This window comes from Taudactylus pleione, unplaced genomic scaffold (genome assembly GCF_031769625.1).
Source record: "Taudactylus pleione unplaced genomic scaffold, aTauple2 ptg000738l, whole genome shotgun sequence".
Classification (NCBI taxonomy): Eukaryota; Metazoa; Chordata; class Amphibia; order Anura; family Myobatrachidae; genus Taudactylus; species Taudactylus pleione.
Genome location: NW_028285140.1, coordinates 2,322,984 through 2,345,107, shown reverse-complemented (window position 1 = coordinate 2,345,107; position 22,124 = coordinate 2,322,984). Strand labels below are relative to the sequence as shown.

Genomic DNA, 22,124 nt, shown 5'->3' with positions numbered 1-22,124 from the left:
TACAAAGTGGAGTTGTGCAAAGCCTTGTGATTGGCTGCTGGCATCTCCTTCCTGTGATGTCATTCTCACCTTAGTCGAAGGCGGGGACTCTCCGTCGGCTGTGATGGACTTCAGCTCTATCTTCTCCTTGTTCTCCTCCAGAGCCGGCACCTGCACCGGCACCGGTGACTTCCCGCTGGTCTCATTCTCCGGTTTCTTTTCCGGGCTGGCCGTTCTGGGGGGGCAGAATGGAGAGATCTATTGCACAGGAAGTTCTACATCACACTCCACCAGCGGAATAACCTGAAATCGGGGGCTCAGGATATTTGCGCCAGGAGCCCCCAGACCCACCGTGCCAGTTTCTTCCTCTCCTTCTCTTCCTCCTCCTCCTTCTGGGCAGAGGTCAGACTCTCGGCGTCGGCCAAGTTGTCAACAGCAATGGCCAAGAAGACATTGAGGAGAATATCTGTTTCAGGTGTTAAGGAACACAGGCTGTGCGGCAGGTGGGCTGTCACTAGCAACTGGGGGGCACCGAAATCTGCTGGGCATACTACGAGCGCTACAAAGGAAACGATTTGCAATATACATTTTACTATGGCGAGTGTAATAAGTCCAGTAATCTCGCAGGCTAAAGGATACAGTTCCCGCAGATGAAGAGGATGATGAAGTAGATGCAGACAAGCATCCCGGGAAATGAGGGTCCCCCGTAAGCCATGATCCCATCGTACATAACAGAGTTCCAGTCCTCTCCCGTCAGGATCTAAGGAAGACAAAAGCCAACAAAGCTGTGAGGAAAGGTCCCTTTCCCGCAACAGTGGTCATCAGCTGGTATTAACCGGCGGCAAGGCGGCACCTGAAACACGGTGAGAAGCGCCTGGGGGAAGTTGTCGAATGTGCTCCTGCGGGTCTGCATTTCGTCGAAGTTGAATTTGCCTCCGAAGAGCTGCATGCCCAGCAAGGAGAAGATGATGATGAAGAGGAAGAGGAGGAGCAGCAGGGACGCGATGGAGCGCACGGAATTCAGCAGGGACGCCACCAGATTGCTGAGAGAATTCCAGTACCTGTGACAAACGTAACAAGTCTGTCAGAAACAATACAGTATGGCAGCTTCTAAGTCACCTCTAGTCCACTTTAACTCTAGCCCCACCCACTCTCAAGGTAGATACACCTGTTTCATACTGGTCCAAATAACTCTAGCCCCACCCACTCTCAAGGTAGACACACCCATTTCATTATGGTCCAAATAACTCTAGCCCCACCCACTCTCAGGGTAGACACACCCATTCGTCCTGGTCCAATTTAACTCTAGCCCCACCCACTCTCAAGGTAGACACACCCATTTAATCCTGGTCCAAACAACTCTAGCCCCACCCACTCAGGGGAGACACACCCATGTCATCCTGGTCCAATTTAACTCTAGCCGCACCCACTCTCAGGATAGACACACCCATATCATCCTTACACACTTGCACGTTAGCTCCACCCACATTCCTGATACACAGCCATTTTCTCGACGCAGTTCGCTAAATTTGCTAGGTGCAGTTATGTCCTATATATTTAGAATAAGTGGTGATTTACCTTTCTAATAAACATAAAAATAAGCTCCTGGCCTCAGGCTTAAATGGATCTTAATAACTGTCCTCATGGTGCAATTATCAGCGCCATCACATTGCCTGTAATACTATAACTGACTGCACCAACGTCGCCGGCTCCCGACACTGTTACCTGGTGATCTTAAATATCCTGAGGAGACGCACACAACGCAGGACCGAAATCCCCAGAGGGGACATGATCTTGGTCTCCACCAAAATGGTCTCCAGAATCCCCCCACAGACGATGAAGCAGTCGAAGCGGTTAAAGAGGGACACAAAGTAGGCTTGCAGCCCGAGACTGTACATCTTGAGGAGCATCTCTGCCGTAAACAGCGCCAAGAGGACTTTATTCGCCGTGTCTGGAAATGAGAAATTACATGCAAATAATAAAGTTTAGAAATCCCCAAAGTCCCGTGATACAATCAGAACAACGTCTTTATAACACCAGCCGGTTACAGCGGCACCGCGGCGCGGCAGGCCGGCCTTCCAAAGAGGTCTACAAACCTCCATTCAGTTTTCTTGAACATTTATATTAAGAGTTTGGACTTTTTTACTTGTGGCCAATGAGTGCGGGTGGGAATACACAATCTTATAGAAAGCACAGTATAGGATGGCAGACTGTACAGTATTAGATTACTGCCTGCCATCTGTGCAATGACCTGGCTCGGGGGTCTGGTGCCTGCAGAATAAGTCAGCACCCCCTCAGCTCCATCCGTTCATAGGGCCTGATTCAGTATGGATCGCAACTGCGACATGCTAATCCATTGCAATCGCTATAACATTGCGGCACTACATAAGGACGCCCACCTTACCTTACACACATCTGTAATGTTTAGCAAGACTGCAAAACCATCGGCAACATCGACTACCATCGCAGCCTCACGCACACTTGCAGAAGCCCTGACCTTGCTCAGGAATCGCTAACCTCAGCGCACGCAGTGAAAGGCCTCAGGCTGCGTATGGCATCGCAGTGGATAATTTATGCACGCCTCTGTAACAGCGGTCAATCGCACTGGCACGCCTGTGTTTCGCCGACCACCCGTCACCACCCACAAACGGTACTTCCTGTCAATCACTCTGCGATGGGTCTGCGTAGTCGCTGCGATCGCAGTCGCGATAGCAGCGGCTGGTTCGCGCACGCGCACGCACACTGCAGTGCATATGCAGAACAATTGCTTGCATAATCGCAGTTGCGAATCTTACTGAATCAGGCCCATAGACACATATTTGGGGGCAGATTCTAAGGCGGGAGCAAAGCAATAATAGCGAGTAACTAGATTTGGGATGGGGAGGGGTTGGTGTCCTAACTTAGATCTAAAAATTGCAGTGTAATAATAAAGCTGTCCAGCATCTGAGGGCTACACGCAAAAGCAGCCGGTATTTACCCTGCATGCAAACACAATAATTGATATTTGCCCCATTGCAGTGCAGCATGGTCTGCTCCGAGTGAGCACGGATGCGTTCGGATGGACCGCTACCTGCACGGGTCTCGGTGAGACATACAGGCCATCCTACCTCTGTCACTATTATGTCCTCACCTTGCACCTCCGTGAGCCAGTCGGGTTGGTTGTAGTGCTCGGAAGCGATGGTCAGCGTGTTCAGGAACACCAGAAATATCACCAGCCAATAGAATACGTTTGACTTCACTGCCGCCCTGCACTTCCTCCGGCAAAACCGGTTCCACCGCCGCCAGTAACGGCTACAGAAGTTTGGAAACATATTACCCAGTTAGACAAGGAATCTGCCATTTGCATCTATAATACAGCCCTTCCCGCCTGCCCGCTTCCTCTGCGCTGATCTACGGCTATTTACGGACGTTCAAGAAACAAGAATAAGCCCCCCCGAGAGTTATACCATGAGACTATAAAAAGGAATTTTTAAAATACAAACCCATTAATTTTCTAACAGTTATATTTGGATTTTTATTTGTGTAAAGGAACATTCCACCTTCGGGTAACTTGGATTTACCAGCTTCCCTCTGTGAAACAGCCTGAATACATTGCTTTGCAGTTCTGGCTTATTTCTGTGTTTTTCAGCCCTGCTTTGCTACAATCAGGCAGCGGTGTTTTACTTGTTGCATTATACACCGCTGTATCCGGAGAAAAGTTTTATGCAGTATCAGAGGACATAGGGGAGAGTATATATAAGCATATAAATGAAATTAATCTGAAGGTGGGAAGAGCTGTATCAATCAGCCTGTGCTTTTTATTCCCTTGTCACTTTACCACCATGTAACAATGCGACGACAGGCCGGCATATAGCAGGTTACGCGATTCCGGCGAGTAGTTAAATGGAGCTCCCGGGGTATAATATCCTGGCTCTCGCTATGTTAGAAAGGTTCCGTTATTTGGTAAAAGACACGTGTGATTAATAAAAGTGTAAAGAGAAAAAGATACACTTGAAAATAAAACAGCCCCCCTATCCGAAACAGGGAGGACCCTCTGCCCGTGAATGTGACGGGGGTAACAAAACATTCCTGTGACTGGCAGGCAGCTCTTGTTGTTATCTGAGGCCAAGCACAACCTCCCTACTGACCTAAATTAATTCTCCTTGAGATGCATTAAACATCACAGATCCCCTATTACACTCAATTACCCCGGTCCTTTGTTACTGAAGCCGCGGTTGCTAAGCAGGCTCAGATCTCGGAGTGGGAGGTCTGTAATTAGCGCTAAGTATCTCGTACAGCCAGTAATTATCTGGTGAATATAGTTGACATTCATGAATGACTGTGTGCCGAGATGTTTTTATATAACCCCTGCTCTGCTGGGTGTTTCCTCGCAGTATCCCCCTCTACAAATAGTGGGTGTGCTCACAAAGTGGCCGGGAAGGGGGTCTCCGTACCGATATCCCCTCAGAAGAAACGGGAAAGTGACAGAAATGAGGCAAAGTCACCGAAAGTCCAAACACCACAGAACCAGACACACACACACACACACACACACACACACACACACACACACACACACACGGGCTGTGCAATAATACTGTGCACCTGGGTAACACCACAGAACCAGACACACACACATGGGCTGTGCAATAATACTGTGCACCTGGGTAACACCACAGAACCAGACACACACACACACACACATGGGCTGTGCAATAATACTGTACACCTGGGTAACACCACAGAACCAGACACACACACACACACACACACACATGGGCTGTGCAATAATACTGTGCACCTGGGTAACACCACAGAACCAGACACACACACACACACACGGGCTGTGCAATAATACTGTGCACCTGGGTAACACCACAGTACCAGACACACACACACACACGGGCTGTGCAATAATACTGTGCACCTGGGTAACACCACAGAACCAGACACACACACACACACACACACACACACACACACACACACACACACACACACAGGCTGTGCAATAATACTGTGCACCTGGGTAACACCACAGAACCAGACACACACACACACACACACATGGGCTGTGCAATAATACTGTGCACCTGGGTAACACCACAGAACCAGACACACACACACACACACACACACACACACACACACACACACACACACACACACACACACACACACGGGCTGTGCAATAATATTGTGCACCTGGGTAACACCACAGAACCAGACACACACACACACACACATGGGCTGTGCAATAATACTGTGCACCTGGGTAACACCACAGAACCAGACACACACACACACACACACACATGGGCTGTGGGAGCAAAGTAATAATACTGTGCACCTGGGTAACACCACAGAACCAGACACACACACACACACACACACATGGGCTGTGCAATAATACTGTGCACCTGGGTAACACCACAGAACCAGACACACACACACACACACGGGCTGTGCAATAATACTGTGCACCTGGGTAACACCACAGAACCAGACACACACACACACACACACATGGGCTGTGCAATAATACTGTGCACCTGGGTAACACCACAGAACCAGACACACACACACACACACACACACACACACGGGCTGTGCAATAATACTGTGCACCTGGGTAACACCACAGAACCAGACACACACACACACACACACACACACACACACGGGCTGTGCAATAATACTGTGCACCTGGGTAACACCACAGAACCAGACACACACACACACACACACGGGCTGTGCAATAATACTGTGCACCTGGGTAACACCACAGAACCAGACACACACACACACACACACACACACGGGCTGTGCAATAATACTATGCACCTGGGTAACACCACAGAACCAGACACACACACACATGGGCTGTGCAATAATACTGTGCACCTGGGTAACACCACAGAACCAGACACACACACACACACACACATGGGCTGTGCAATAATACTGTGCACCTGGGTAACACCACAGAACCAGACACACACACACACACACACACATGGGCTGTGCAATAATACTGTGCACCTGGGTAACACCACAGAACCAGACACACACACACACACACACACACACACACACGGGCTGTGCAATAATACTGTGCACCTGGGTAACACCACAGAACCAGACACACACACACACACACACACACGGGCTGTACAATAATACTGTGCACCTGGGTAACACCACAGAACCAGACACACACACACACACACACACACACACACACACACACACACACGGGCTGTGCAATAATACTGTGCACCTGGGTAACACCACAGAACCAGACACACACACATGGGCTGTGCAATAATACTGTGCACCTGGGTAACACCACAGAACCAGACACACACACACACACACATGGGCTGTGCAATAATACTGTGCACCTTGGTAACACCACAGAACCAGACACACACACATGGGCTGTGCAATAATACTGTGCACCTGGGTAACACCACAGAACCAGACACACACACATGGGCTGTGCAATAATACTGTGCACCTGGGTAACACCACAGAACCAGACACACACACACACACACACATGGGCTGTGCAATAATACTGTGCACCTGGGTAACACCAGAGAACCAGACACACACACACACACATGGGCTGTGCAATAATACTGTGCACCTGGGTAACACCAGAGAACCAGACACACACACACAGGGGCTGTACAATAATACTGTGCACCTGGGTAACACCACAGAACCAGACACACACACATGGGCTGTGCAATAATATTGTGCACCTGGGTAAAACCACAGAACCAGACACACACACACACACATGGGCTGTGCAATAATACTGTGCACCTGGGTAACACCAGAGAACCAGACACACACACACACACATGGGCTGTGCAATAATACTGTGCACCTGGGTAACACCAGAGAACCAGACACACACACACAGGGGCTGTACAATAATACTGTGCACCTGGGTAACACCACAGAACCAGACACACACACACACACACACACACACACACATGGGCTGTGCAATAATACTGTGCACCTGGGTAACACCACAAAACCAGACACACACACACACACACACACATGGGCTGTGCAATAATACTGTGCACCTGGGTAACACCACAGAGCCAGACACACACACACACACACACACACACACACACACATGGGCTGTGCAATAATACTGTGCACCTGGGTAACACCACAAAACCAGACACACACACACACACATGGGCTGTGCAATAATACTGTGCACCTGGGTAACACCGCAGAGCCAGACACACACACACACACACACACACACACACACACACACACACATGGGCTGTGCAATAATACTGTGCACCTGGGTAACACCACAGAACCAGACAGACACACACACACACACATGGGCTGTGCAATAATACTGTGCACCTGGGTAACACCACAGAACCAGACACACACACACACACATGGGCTGTGGGAGCAAAGCAATAATAATGTGCACCTGGGTAACATCATGCTGCGCTGCAGGGGGGGCAGATGTCCTAGCCCATACCAATTGCAGTGTAATAATAAAGCTGTCCAGCATATGTGGGTTACATGCAGAAGCTGCCAATATTTACACTGCATGCACAATACTAAATGCATTTCCCTCCCTTGCAGTGCAGCATGATTTCCAGATGCAAAGTTACTCACATGCTTTTTGTTGCTATGGTCCCGGCCTTGAATTAGCCCCAAAGACTTTTGTTGCCATGCATTTTTTTTCCCCAATTTGGCGATAGTCATTTATCCACTATGCAACATATAAATCTCTTGTAGCCTCTGTGCGCCATCTCTGATATTTTTGGCCTGGGACTCATCTGTACCCCCATAGAACACATTTTTATTGCCCTCTATGGGTCTTGGATGTGGATTCAGCTAACGGAGACCCACCCACTGCGACAGTAGCCTATGATAATGGTACCCAGTTAGCTCCATCAGCTAATAACACCACAGTACAGTGTAACGAGAGAGGGACAGTAAAGGTGCGTACACACTGGGCGATATTACTGAGCGATTGCACGATTACGACATCGTAATCGCGCAATCGCTCAGTAATCGTGCACAAATCGTGCACCAAAATGTAGGAAACGACCAGCGATGCGCGCGCCTGCTGGTCGTTTCCGACATTGTCCATCGCCTGAATATGCAGGCCAATCTGCCAATAATGACAGATTGCCCATGTGCAGGAATGATGGAGTGTACCTGCGCTGAATGACTGATCGTTCAGTGTAGGTACTGCAGGGGATCAGGAAAGACAGTACGATTACAATGTCGTAATCGTACTGTCTTTCCTGATCGCACAGTGTATACGCACCTTAAAGCTGCATACACACACAATTTTTTTAACGATTATCATTAAACGATATCGTTTAACGATAATCGTTTGAAAAAATCGTTCACTTTCTGAGTTCAACGATGAACGATATTCGTTCATGCGCGTTCACGTTTGTAGTTTGTAGTTAAGTCACACTTGTCAACTCAACGATTTTCATTAAGGGAATATGCAAAAATCGTTTGTAGTTCAAAAAAATCATTCATTACACTTTAAAAAATCTGACAGATAATCTGACAGAAAATCGGTCATAAAATCGGTCATAAAATCGTTGGTAACAAAATCGTTGTGTGTGTATGCAGCTTTAGGGGTAAATTTACTAAGATGGGTTTTCTATTTAAGAAGTGATGTTGCCCATAGCAACCAATCAGATTCAACTTCTCATTTATCTAGCACCTTCTAGAAGATAATACCTGGAATCTGATTGGTTGCTATGGGCAACTTCACTTCTTAATAGAACTCCCATCTTAGTAAATTTACCCCTAAGAGTGACAGGTATGAGGTAGACTGAGAGAGCTGCTGCCAGTGAAACAGGTGTTGCTGCATCCCTGTGGATCGTGCCCAATGCATACCAAGTGCCACCCACTTTATACCCAGCTCCGCCCACATGACGGCGTTGAAGTGCGGGTCTGACTAAGCCCCGCTGTCCCAGCTTTGCGGTTGGACGGAGCAGCTGCCTGTCACACTGTCTCCTCGCTGCTATGGAGCATAATTCTTACCTAAATTTAGACTTGGAAATCCTGTGCCTGAAAGACATATAAATGGAAATGACAGTGAATCAGCGCTGCCGTTATTCATCACAATTACAGGACAAGGACGTGCGCTCTATTCATTCCTCCCCGCTGCTTATTACACAACACAAACCACACCATGAGGTGATGGCGAGGAGCCGGCAGGAGCCAACGCGACCGGTTAATGCTCGCCGTACAGACTGGGAAACAGCTGGATGATTAACTATCACTACACTTAGCAACTGCCTCTCCAGCCGCCCGAGGACTACAAGTCCCAGCATGCCCTGCAGTTCCCCCACGGTTGGAGGTCAATAAATTGCCTCTCTCTGTCATAGACCTGTGGCGATCTCTAAGGCATTATACAATGTCTGTACGCGGAACATTTATATGAGATTAACATCGTATCTGCCAAATGGCCTTTTAGTAATTTGATTTTAGAATTTTAGAGCTCAGTCCCCTGTATTTCTCCTGTATTTCCATATATTCCCCCTCTATGTCCACGTGGATAGCAGGGAATGACGTTGGACAGTAGCTGATGACGTCAGGGTACAAATACTGAAGGGGATCATTCCACTTCCGTGGCCAGAGGGGGCATCTCTGGTTGGCGGGCGCATTGTACAGTCCTCCCCCATGTTCAGCTGCAGTCCTGTGATGCAGCTGCTCCTAGTCACTGATTGGCCGGGAGCACGACGCACAGTGATGATGTCACCACCACGCAGTGCGCTCCCGGTCTATTAGTGAATGAGAGTAACTGCACCACGGGACTCCATCTCTTCCACGGGCAGCTGGGAGAGCCTGAGAGGACCGGATAATGTGAGCGATGCAGAGAATATAAGTATTACCCCACTGCCCCGGGACATTCCACAGGGTGATTTGAATTCCGTAATACCCGGGATTTAATTATTATAATCCCGGGAATTTTTGGCACTCAAAAACATCCCGGGATTGGCGTTCCTAAGCGCAAGGCATGAAAAAATGCCTTGGGCCCGATTCTGAGTTGCGCGCAGCGGCGACCATGTTAGCACCCTTTGCCGTAGGCACGTCTGCGACTTCACGCTAATACCGCTACAAGCTCTTTCCTGGTGAACAGCCGAGCGCCTGACTGTGCAAGGACTAAGTCGCCCGCTTTGTGTGTCGCTAGACGAGAAATTCCCGCTTGGTGCGTCTGTAGAAGCCATCGCCACAGTACGGCCTTCAATGTAGGCAATTAAGCGTCTGAGTTTGCAAATAGTTCAGCGATGTGCCCGCGACAGTCCCGTAACGGTACATCTTCGTGCATCTGCATAGCCACATACCAGTCGCTGCCCAGGAACCCCCAATACATTTCAGTCTCCGTGTTTCTCCATCGGTACTGCGCCTCTGTGCGTACGCCCCGCGGAATGCATGCGCCATGCCAGTTCTTAGGCATTTTCGCGCAATGCATAGTAGCAAAAACTCGCCAAACTCTGAGAACATCGGCAATGCGTGCACATCACAATCAGGGCCCTTCAGTGTCACAAAGCTGCATCTAAAGAACTAGCTAATCATATCTATGGCTCACAAGTAAATAGGTTAGAAGCAAGTATAAATGATGCAGTCTTTCTCGCCAGAACACAATAGTAACGACAGGAACAATAATTAGCAAATCTCAACGTGAACCAGGGATATGAATTCTAAGTAATTGTGAGGAGCTTTATCTCATGACAACGGGTGAGTGAGCGCACTGTACTGCGTCCGATATACTCACGCCAGTCGCACGCCGCAGCTCTCCTCCTCCACGTCCCCGCTGCCCACGTTGTCAGTATTCACAGACTCGGTCTCGCTGGTTGGCATACTCACTGCAAGAGAGAGCGGAAAGGAACACTAGATGGCGGCCAAACTGTGCAATGATCTGCGGCTGTCGCTTTCATGTTATACGAGGCCCTTGGTGTAAAAATAGGGATCATCCACTTTGAAGCAATTTATATTCTTTGGAAGTAAATGAAAAATCGATGCTACCTGGTAATGTACCCTGCTTGCCGCTGGTTGGGCCATTGCATTCAATTGCCACCTTGTAAGGAACGCCGTTGCACGCGGTCCTGTGTTGCGCTGTTGTGTCGCACATTACATGCATGCCCTCTCAGTGTTGTGTATCAGAACTTGCATTGTCAGGACATGGCGAGTGAATCGTCAGAACTATCCATCAGCAAGAACAAATTCTATTTATTAATTACTGGTTATTTATATACATAGCGCACACATATGCCGCAGCGCTTTACAGAGAATATCCTCCGTCCCTGCCCCAGTGGAGCTTACAATCTATATTCCCTACCACATGCTCACACACATACGCACTAGGGTTCATTACTTTGTCTGAATCTAATTAACTAACAAGTGTGTTTTCAGAGAGTGGGAGAAAGTCGGTGCACCCGAAGAAACCCATGCAAACAGAAGAACATAAAAACTACACACAGATAGTGCCTTGGTCAGGAATTGTCCTCATGGTCTCAAGGCTGTGAGACGATAATGCTGATTCACGCAAACACAGGGAGAACATACGAACTACACACGCATAGTGCCTTGGTCAGGACTTAACCTCAAGACTGTAAGGCGGTAATGCTAACCCACACAAACACAGGGAGAACACACAAACTACACACATTAATTTCCTTGGTCAGGAATTAACCTCAAGGCTGTAAGGCGGTAATGCTAACCCACACAAACACAGGGAGAACACACAAACTACACACATATATTTCCTTGGTCAGGAATTAACCTCAAGGCTGTGAGGCGGCAATGCTAACACACACAAACACAGGGAGAACACACAAACTACACACATATATTTCCTTGGTCTGGAATTAACCTCAAGGCTGTGAGGCGGTAATGCTAACACACACAAACACAGGGAGAACACACAAACTACACACATATATTTCCTTGGTCAGGAATTAACCTCAAGGCTGTGAGGCGGCAATGCTAACACACACAAACACAGGGAGAACACACAAACTACACACATATATTTCCTTGGTCGGGAATTAACCTCAAGGCTGTGAGGCGGCAATGCTAACACACACAAACACAGGAAGAACACACAAACTACACACATATAGTGCCTTGGTCAGGAATTAACCTCAAGGCTGTGAGGCGGTAATGCTAACCCATACAAACACAGTGAGAACATACAAACTACACGCAGAGAGTGTTTTGGTCAGGAATTGACGTCAAGGCAGTGAGGCGGGAACGCTAACCCACACAAACACAGGGAGAACATACAAACTACACACATATAGTGCCTTGGTCAGGAATCAACCTCAAGGCTGTGAGGCGGGAATGCTAACCCACACAAACACAGGGAGAACATATACACTACACACAGATAGTGCCACGGTCAGGAATTGATCTCATGACCACAAGGCTGTGAGGCAGTAATGCATACACCAATAGAGTTATGTGGGGGGATCACTGGTTGTCCGTGGGAAAGCACCGGGAGCGTGCGTACAAAGAGGTGGACAGGCCGGAGGTGGTTTACAGACCACAATGATGTTGGCAACTTGACCATAAACCCCCTGCCTAGGCTCCGAAATCAAACTTTGGACAGGTCCTAATCAGACCGGGGTCAGTGGTCATTCCGGTCCTATACCCAATGTAACACAAGGCCATACAGGTCTAGGATGACAGAATTTGATGTAATGTCTACCGGCAAATGAACACATGAGAGTACATGGAAAATCACTATATTTCCTTTAGTGACCCCAGACTGAACATGTCTGTGTTGCAGATTACTGTTCGTTATGAGTGATGTTTGCACCACTGCGCATGCGTACGGATTGTAATACGCATGCGCGAACCAGTCAGTGCGGCCGAAAATCGTTTGTTCGCTAAATAGCGAATGCCTGCTATTTTGAGTGACAGGAGGAGGCGTATGTGGGTGGTAACAGGGGAAGGTGCTTGAAAACGGGGAGTGGAGATCAGAACGCAGGCGTGCTTAAAGGTCAAAACGGGCGTTTTAAGGGAGTGCATAATTAATACAGCAGCGTCATTGACCACGTCACTTGGTTGTTTTATAGTCAGAACTGCTCGCAAGATTGCGGTAGGAAAAACCAACCACAAGAATAGCGAGCAGTTCATACGCTGGTCGATGTACTCGATTAATCTAATAAATAGCGGACATGACGTAGGATGCGAGCGGCCAGGGGGCGTCTTTTTCAAAATTACGACCGCAAGTTTTGTTCGCTCGTTCAGACATAGAGGCGGCAACAGACCGCAAAGTGCGAACGGTTCATTTGAATAGCCACCCCCTTTTTAATGAACGAGCGAGCGCAAATAGCGTCCGGCTCTGAATCAGGGCCTCTGTTCCCCCCGTAACTGGGTGTATATACAGGCTCTGCGCACCCCACTCCGAACCAGACGCCGATGTATCATAGAACAAGAGCGTACGTGTCAGTATGACGGGCGGACGAGGCTCTCTGTGGTACCGTGATAGAACCGTATCTGTGCCGGGCTGTCCTGGCATTTAGCAAAGCCCACGCAGAATGCCTCCCAGGCCTGAGCTTTCCACATAAACTTGTTAAATTTAGCGGAGAATTATTTTACGCTTCAGCGGACGCCAATAAAGGACATGGAGATGGGGCCTGGAACGAATGAGAGGGAGAGCTGTGCCCCCCTGCGCCCCTCCTTCCCCTGAACCAATGTCCCTGCTCATTACAGACACGGTATCTTCAGATCACAGAGTGAAGCAGGGCCGTCAGCTTGGTGTCATTGGAAGGAGAGGTCAGAACATAAATCAAAGGAATGACACAAATAGTACAATGCGAAGCCACGCGCTGCCCAGGACCACGGGAATAATCTCTGCCTCGCTTGGCTCCTGATCATTGGCACATCCCTACCCAGTGCAGCCTCCGCCGAGCACCTGTCACACACAGCTGACAATCTAGCATCAATTGGAACGTGCAGTCATTAACAACTTTTAATGAGAAAATCACTTATATCCCTCTCTTAACGCCTCTCGCTATAATGACTGAGGTGTGATATAAACTAGCAGCCGCCGTGTACTGGCGAGCCGGTGAAATTAATCTCCTGCGATCAGTCACAGCCAATGAGCTGTAAGATGGCGGGCTTCCTGCGGTTTGATGATGTCACAGAGGCTTCCTCAGGATCGCAACGGGTTCTACCAAGTGGCGTAACTAATGGGGTATGAGGAAAGGGACATGGGAGCTCCCATTCTAGGGTTCCGGAATAAAATTCTGCTCAGAGGAGAATAGTAATCTGGCATTCCCTTCCTCCCAGAGCAGAAGGGGGGCCGCCAGCCGTTAGGGGATGGAAGAAATGTCAGTGTCTAGAAACCTTGGGGGACCCGTTAAAATATCGCTGTGGGGTGCACAAAGTTCTGGTTACGCCCCCTGCTCCTACCAGTACCTGGGATGTTATACAGACCCATTGGTAAGTAAGAGGAGTGCTGGGAAAACCCTGTGTGTGTGCTGGTAAAGAGATGAGCTGTCATGTTATAATATAATATAATCAGATGGGACGTGAGGGGAGATGGACTGGGATGCAGTCACCCCCCACACGGCATCGCCTGCTCCTAATAAATGGACACAACACAGCTCTCTCTGCCCCTCCCAGGGGTGCTACATCATCTACATACATGTTATACACAGATCCTGGCAGGCTGCATGGCATCGGGGCTGAGGGAAATGTTTATCAGGCTCAGAGGTGGCCCAAACGTAACGCAGAGAGGCCGCAAAGTCACTAAAGGGTCTATGTACTAAGCCTTGGATGAGATAAGGTACTAGCCAATCAGCTCCTAACTGCCATGTCACAAGCGCGTTTGAAAAATGACAGTTAGGAGCTGATTGGCTGGTACCTTATCTCCGCTCACTTTACTTCCATCCAAGGCTTAGTAAATAGACTCCGTACAAACCTACCGGCCAGCGTTTCCCATTTTATATTACGTAAATGAATGAGTCCGGTTGGATCAAAGAGTGATGCCTGAAAACATGCACCGTTGTCTGGAGTCCCCTGAACCACAGCCACTTCCTCTAACGCAGAGTAGTTACCGCTCAGGGTCCGTATGACATTTTGGAGGGAGTTCAATTGCACACCATTCCTGGACGGCACATTGCGCCCGCCAACATCGCAAGTAACTGGCTGATGTGCGCGCAGCCGGCACATCGTGTGCAATTTAATCCCGCCCTCAGCCTCCCTTGTAAGAATCGGTACATTTATGTGTTTAACATTTTATCACCATTGTCTATGTGTTTCCCAGGGTGCACTGCAAATGTCATTTTTTCACATTATTTTCTGTACTGAATACATGACCTTGTGCCTGTTGTTATTATAATCTTTCATTTTGAAGGCGCCACATAGTGTCCGCAGCGCTGTGCAAGGAACATACATAGTAACGGTGTTTCGTCATTTATCCTAAGTACAATACACTGTAATGGGACACAGACCCGGTCATTATAGGGAAACTCACTGTTACGTTTACACTGCATCTCAAAGAAAGTTAAAGCTTCTCACATATAGATGCACTAAGCCTTGCAGAGTGATAAACTGCCAACCAATCAGCTCCTAACTGTCATTTTTCAAGCACAGCCTGCAACATGACAGTTAGGAGCGGATTGGCTGGTAGTTTAACTCTCTCCAAGGCTTTAGTGCATCTACCTTCCCAAAGAAAAGAGACAAATCCAATAGAATGGGAAAGTGTCAGGCTCGCCGGTCGGTATCTCCTGGATCCCCCTCCCCCGGTAACCAATCAGAGGCACTACAGGAGCTGCCACTTACTGTTACGGGGTTTATCCTCATCGATATCCTCGTCCTCGTTCTCAGGGTCTATGTCTTCTGCCTGTGTGATCCAGTCCAGATACCCCTTCAGGTCTTCTTCCAGCTGCTGCTTCTCCCTCAGCTTCTGGAAGTCCCCCCGAGCTTTCGCCTTCTCCCTCTCCTTGGAAAACTCTCTGGTAAGACAGGGACAAGTCACAGCTAGCGGGATGAAAGATAATGGCGGCAGGCGGGAAGCAGAGGTGCGGCGTGGTTGTGCCGGCAAGACTATTGGCCTCTGTGTCCTAAACCGATCTCAGCCAACGTGGCGATCAGATAAATTACATACAGTATAGATCTGGTCCCTTCTCCTGCTTTTAAGGCTAGCAGATAATGGCGGATGGGAGCCGCTCTCCTGGGGGACTCAGCAATAAGTTACACCGGTCATCCATCACTGAGGATTATTATCAGTGATTTGCACCAGCGGGGCACAGAGATCACCCAGGTCCCAGCCCCAGCAGTACTCCCCGGAAGAGACGTTCCCAGACATACAGATCAGTCATATAAAAACCAGGCACACGTGAAATACATATGCTGTGTGTTATATCTTCAAAATTATAACAGCACCGAGAGTTCTAGGTTATTGCCACTAATTGATCAGCCATCGTCAGGGTACCTAACACCTCCCTTTAATTAATGACACATGTAGAACCAGAAAAGGTATAAACCCAATTAGCCACGGAACCGATATAAAACGAAGAAACGCGCACATTTTAAAAACATTTTTTTGTTTTTTTCATTTAGCGAAAACTGTCCCTTGCCGAAATCGCCCCCACCACAGGCCGGAATTGTTTTCCCAGCTTCAATCATTCAGGTCAATACAGTTAGGTGCGAATTGCGAGGTGCGAGTTGCTGTTTTCTCTTTGAATGCCCATAGCGAATTCATTTTTGCAATCCAATTAGCAACGCGCACTGAACCAGTCAGAGTGAATTTGCATTTTTACACTCGCACCTCCCTGAGGGTGAAAGATGCAAAGGGAAATCTTTATTTTAAGGTTAAAATGTGGGGACACTGTGCTGAACACATTGGACACCCCCCCCCAATGATTAATTAGTCAAGTTTCAAATTAGCTTCATTAGTCCAATAATTACATGTAATTTTGGGGGGTTAAAAAAAAAAAATGACCCCAAATTTAATTACAATATTTATTTTAATTGAAAAATAATTGTGTTTTTTTTTAATCATTTCGTTTTACAATTTTTCAAAGTGCCCTCAAAATACCTCAAAAGCACCTTTTTTTTTCTAATTTTTTTGCATTTTTCGTTTAATTTGTTTGAGATTAAACGAAAAAGTTTTGTTTTGGGTTTTTTTTGTAATTTCTTTGCATTTTTTTTGCATCATTTGACATCATTTAAAAACCTTCTGTACTTTCCTAATGCCCACAAACAGCCTGCTATACGTTCCTGCTAACGAAATTATCAATTTTGAGGGGTCCGGGATGGTTTCCCCACTTCATGCACTCCTCCAACATCGCATTTCGCAGTCAATTTGTAAACCCCCACTGTGAGTACCGCGAACAGGCATTTTTAATTGAATTGGAGTAATCTCAGGTGCGCAGCATTCGTGCAAGTTGTTGAGTTTCATGAAACAAACTCGCAATTTGCACCTAAATGGATTGACTGTAGATTCTGCAAAATAGCGCAGAAATGGCAGAGCGACGGCGGGACATTAGGATTATATAACTGGGACTATGACAATCAGACTTTTCCCCTGTAAGATTCCACCGCAAATGCTTTCCCCTCTAATGATTTATGTGTCATTAAGTATAGGGACAAGATGGCCGCCATGGCGTCTTTTTTGGATATCCATGGCAGGGGCACACTAAGGGGCATTTTATTTTTCCTTGATACACCCCCTCCTCCCTAAACTGGCGCTGTCATAAGAATATTAATTCACGAGTAGCAAGTGACATCACCGAGGCGCGAGGCATTCCCCGTGCATTAATTACCGTCAGTGTGTGTCAGTGACAAATCCACTTTCGCAAAAAAAACAAAACGAGCAAATTAAAAAAAAAATAAATAAATTACCGTAAAAACAACGATTTGTCCTCAGAAAACTTTGACCCTATAAACATCAGACACTGTCATTGTCACATTCACAGGCTCGGAGACCGCACGCCCCGTTTCCCGAGCTGCAGCGCCTGTGATCCCGACAATGCTCTGAGCTCAGTAACTCAGCCAGTCTTTCCCGCTCGCCGTGTTGTCACTTGAGCGTATGAGCGACACGCGGCGCAGTGTATTATCAGCTGTAAACATTTTTATTCAAGGTATTATTTGTGAGATAAAAGGCTGCAATTGTATCTGCAGCGAGATAAAGGGGCTGGTAACGTTCGGCAGCAGCTGTTTATGGTGATAATGAACAAAGCTCAGAATTTCGAGTGCTCGCGTCTCCGTCGCTGAACCTGTCATTTCCAGCCGCGCCATTCACACCCTTGTGTTTCAAGGGCTCTAGGCCCGAACTGGAGGGGGGGGAGGGGGACCATGAAGACTGCAGAATACCGCCATCCTCAGAGGACTAGAAGAGGGGTCTGTGAGACTGAGGGAGGGGGTCAGGGATGTCAGGACACGGGAACCACATTAACCATTTGCTGTGACCCCAGCTGCATATCAATCAGTGTCTGTGTGACGGAGATCCGCGCAGGTTGTGGCTTGTTATTATGGTCTGTCTGCGGAGGCTGCGGCCTAAGGCGACCTCGGGATGTACGGCTGGTGAGGTAGAAATAAAATTCTGACGCGGAAGCCGGATTTCATACCATATGCTCTTGCAAGAATCCGTAGCTTCGTTGCGCGGGTCCGTGCATCTGCAAGCGGGAACTTGAGCCATCCAATCATTTTACACCGTGAGAAACAGGCCCCCCCCCCTTCCCTGTACGCAGGACTCAGCAATGGACACATCCCCACAAGCCATGGCGGTTCCGTGCACTCGCATTGCAACCGCCCTGTTGGCGCCCCACGAAACGCCCAATATCAGGAACAGACAGATCCGCACGTGCCGTACGACTCAGAATAGGATGGACATATGCAATAATTCGCATCTGCGCATCCGCCGTATGCAAAATGTCACGCTTTGAGCCCATGAACAGAGCTCTGTGCGCTATGTGGGTCTGTGCATTATTATAGATACAGATGTGCCCACATACATCTATCCTCCGTGCGCTACGAGTCACGCCACACATAACGCGGGAGCTCAGTGTAACTTGGTAGCGTCTTTTTACCTGCAAATGAGTCTTATTTGCACAGTGATGTGAATAGATAGCACAAGCAGCTTCCGCTGAGTAAAATGATATGCGGCACGCCTGCATTCTGTGTGCGTCTGCAGGTGTGTCTGCATGCGAAATGCTACGTCACAGCGTCAGTGGCTGTAACAGTGTCACGTAGCATAGCGCATGCAGATACACCCGCACTCGCTCACAGAACGCAGGCATTTTACTTTATTTTGTGCTAAATATTAGCATCGTTGTGCGAATAAGACGCATTTGAAGGTAAAAAGATGCACGAAAATATGCTTGGCGCTACGGAGTCACGCCAAGGCATGGCATGACTAGAAGGGCTATTTAACGCGCCAGGAGGCTAGATGTATGTGGACCCATCTGTTTATAATCGGACAGAGTTGTCTATTAATGCGTCTGGGATATAATATACTTACACTATCCATTGTATCCGCCAAGCAGCCTGTGTTGTGGGTAACCACAATAAACAGCTCTGCCTGATGATACACAAATGCTGCTGAAAAGCACATAATGAAGCTAGCAGCAGAGGTTCCCAAACGCGGCACTCAAGGCTACCCAACAGTTCAGGTCTTACAGATATAGTAGAGAGATGGATGAGCACAGGTGGTTAATTCAAATTGACTGAAGTACTAGTTACGTCACCTGTGGTCAAGCATGGATATCCTTAAAACCTGGCCTATTAGTGTGCCTTGAGGAGCCAGCTTGGGAACCTCTGAGCTAGCGATAAACAGCAGAGCATTCAGTAAGGAGTGCAGGAAATAATGACGGAGCGGTCTGAAGACGGAGAGCCCCCTACAGATGAAGACCATTCCCTGCAATAAGAAATATACTGGGAGCAGCTGTTATTAATGTAATAATACAGGCATGAGCAGGATGTTCCCAAAAGGAGAACAAAACAACAACTTCAAACAAATGAATGAGTCAGCAGAAGAGAAGCAACACACGGTCTTACCCACTCAGCACACCGAGAACCAGGTTCAGTACGAAGAACGATCCAAAGATAACGAGGCTGACAAAGTAGATGCAGGGCAGCTCATACCCCATGGCGTCCTGCATCTACGGAGAGAGAGACGTGACGTTAGAGCAAAGGTACAGGCCGTATGTACATCCCCCCCCCATCTGCCCAAAGCACTGCCGCATAATCCATCCTTTTACTCTACTGTAATGTCTGCTGGATCTGTCTCCTCCCCCTCATTTACATACAGTGCCAGGGGCCATCTCTCTGCTTACACTACTGTAATGTCTGCTGGATCTGTCTCCTCCCCCTCATTTACATACAGTGCCAGGAGCCATCTCTCTACTGTAATATCTGCTGGATCTGTCTCCTCCCCCTCATTTACATACAGTGCCAGGGGCCATCTCTCTGCTTACACTACTGTAATGTCTGCTGGATCTGTCTCCTCCCCCTCATTTACATACAGTGCCAGGAGCCATCTCTCTGCTTACTCTACTGTAATATCTGCTGGATCTGTCTCCTCCCCCTCATTTACATACAGTGCCAGGGGCCATCTCTCTGCTTACACTACTGTAATGTCTGCTGGATCTGTCTCCTCCCCCTCATTTACATACAGTGCCAGGAGCCATCTCTCTGCTTACTCTACTGTAATATCTGCTGGATCTGTCTCCTCCCCCTCATTTACATACAGTGCCAGGGGCCATCAGTCTGCTTACACTACTGTAATGTCTGCTGGATCTGTCTCCTCCCCCTCATTTACATACAGTGCCAGGGGCCATCTCTCTGCTTACACTACTGTAATGTCTGCTGGATCTGTCTCCTCCCCCTCATTTACATACAGTGCCAGGGGCCATCTCTCTGCTTACACTACTGTAATGTCTGCTGGATCTGTCTCCTCCCCCTCATTTACATACAGTGCCAGGGCCATCTCTCTGCTTACACTACTGTAATGTCTGCTGGATCTGTCTCCTCCCCCTCATTTACATACAGTGCCAGGGCCATCTCTCTGCTTACACTACTGTAATGTCTGCTGGATCTGTCTCCTCCCCCTCATTTACATACAGTGCCAGGGGCCATCTCTCTGCTTACACTACTACAATGTCTACTGAATCTGTCTCCTCCCCCTCATTTACATACAGTGCCAGGGCCATTTCTCTGCTTAAACTACTGTAATATCTACTGAATCTGTCTCCTCCCCCACATTTACATACAGTGCCAGGGCCATCTCTCTGCTTACTCTACTGTAATGTCTGCTGGATCTGTCTCCTCCCCCTCATTTACATACAGTGCCAGGAGCCATCTCTCTGCTTACACTACTGTAATGTCTGCTGGATCAGTCTCCTCCCCCTCATTTACATACAGTGCCAGGGCCATTTCTCTGCTTAAACTACTGTAATGTCTACTGAATCTGTCTCCTCCCCCACATTTACATACAGTGCCAGGGCCATCTCTCTGCTTACTCTACTGTAATGTCTGCTGGATCTGTCTCCTCCCCCTCATTTACATACAGTGCCAGGAGCCATCTCTCTGCTTACACTACTGTAATGTCTGCTGGATCAGTCTCCTCCCCCTCATTTACATACAGTGCCAGGGGTCATCTGCTTACACTACTACAATGTCTGCTGGATCAGTCTCCTCCCCCTCATTTACATACAGTGCCAGGAGCCATCAGTCTGCTTACACTACTACAATGTCTGCTGGATCAGTCTCCTCCCCCTCATTTACATACAGTGCCAGGGGCCATCTGCTTACACTACTGTAATGTCTGCTGGATCTGTCTCCTCCCCCTCATTTACATACAGTGCCAGGGGTCATCTGCTTACACTACTACAATGTCTACTGAATCTGTCTCCTCCCTCTCATTTACATACAGTGCCAGGGCCATCTCTCTGCTTACACTACTGTAATGTCTGCTGGATCTGTCTCCTCCCCCTCATTTGCATAGATGGTGCCCGGCATAAGGAGGGGCTGCCAGCCAAGTGTGGATTGATAATTAGACATCACTAGATAGACACCAGAAGATTGAAAGTGAATGGTTGACAGCAAGGCCTGATTAACAATGGGGCGGATGGAGCTACAGCTCCAGGCCTCCACATAAAAATAGGCCCATTGTC

At 48.1% G+C, this 22,124-nt stretch overlaps 1 protein-coding gene across 3 annotated transcripts in view; it reads right to left on the bottom strand.

Annotated features, from left to right (window-relative positions):
- Window positions 1-22,124, bottom strand: part of LOC148477190 (voltage-dependent L-type calcium channel subunit alpha-1C-like) — a 477,994-nt gene that overhangs the window by 8,933 nt on the left and 446,937 nt on the right. For all 3 annotated transcript variants that reach the window (XM_088457088.1, XM_088457087.1, XM_088457089.1), the window contains exons 8-17: window positions 20,008-20,111; window positions 15,790-15,962; window positions 10,769-10,859; window positions 9,031-9,057; window positions 3,110-3,270; window positions 1,705-1,930; window positions 833-1,040; window positions 619-739; window positions 331-445; window positions 70-214 (exon numbers count right to left, since the gene is read on the bottom strand). In XM_088457088.1, the coding sequence (XP_088313214.1) occupies window positions 70-214; window positions 331-445; window positions 619-739; window positions 833-1,040; window positions 1,705-1,930; window positions 3,110-3,270; window positions 9,031-9,057; window positions 10,769-10,859; window positions 15,790-15,962; window positions 20,008-20,111 (1,371 nt within the window). The remainder of the gene's footprint in view (window positions 1-69; window positions 215-330; window positions 446-618; window positions 740-832; window positions 1,041-1,704; window positions 1,931-3,109; window positions 3,271-9,030; window positions 9,058-10,768; window positions 10,860-15,789; window positions 15,963-20,007; window positions 20,112-22,124) is intronic.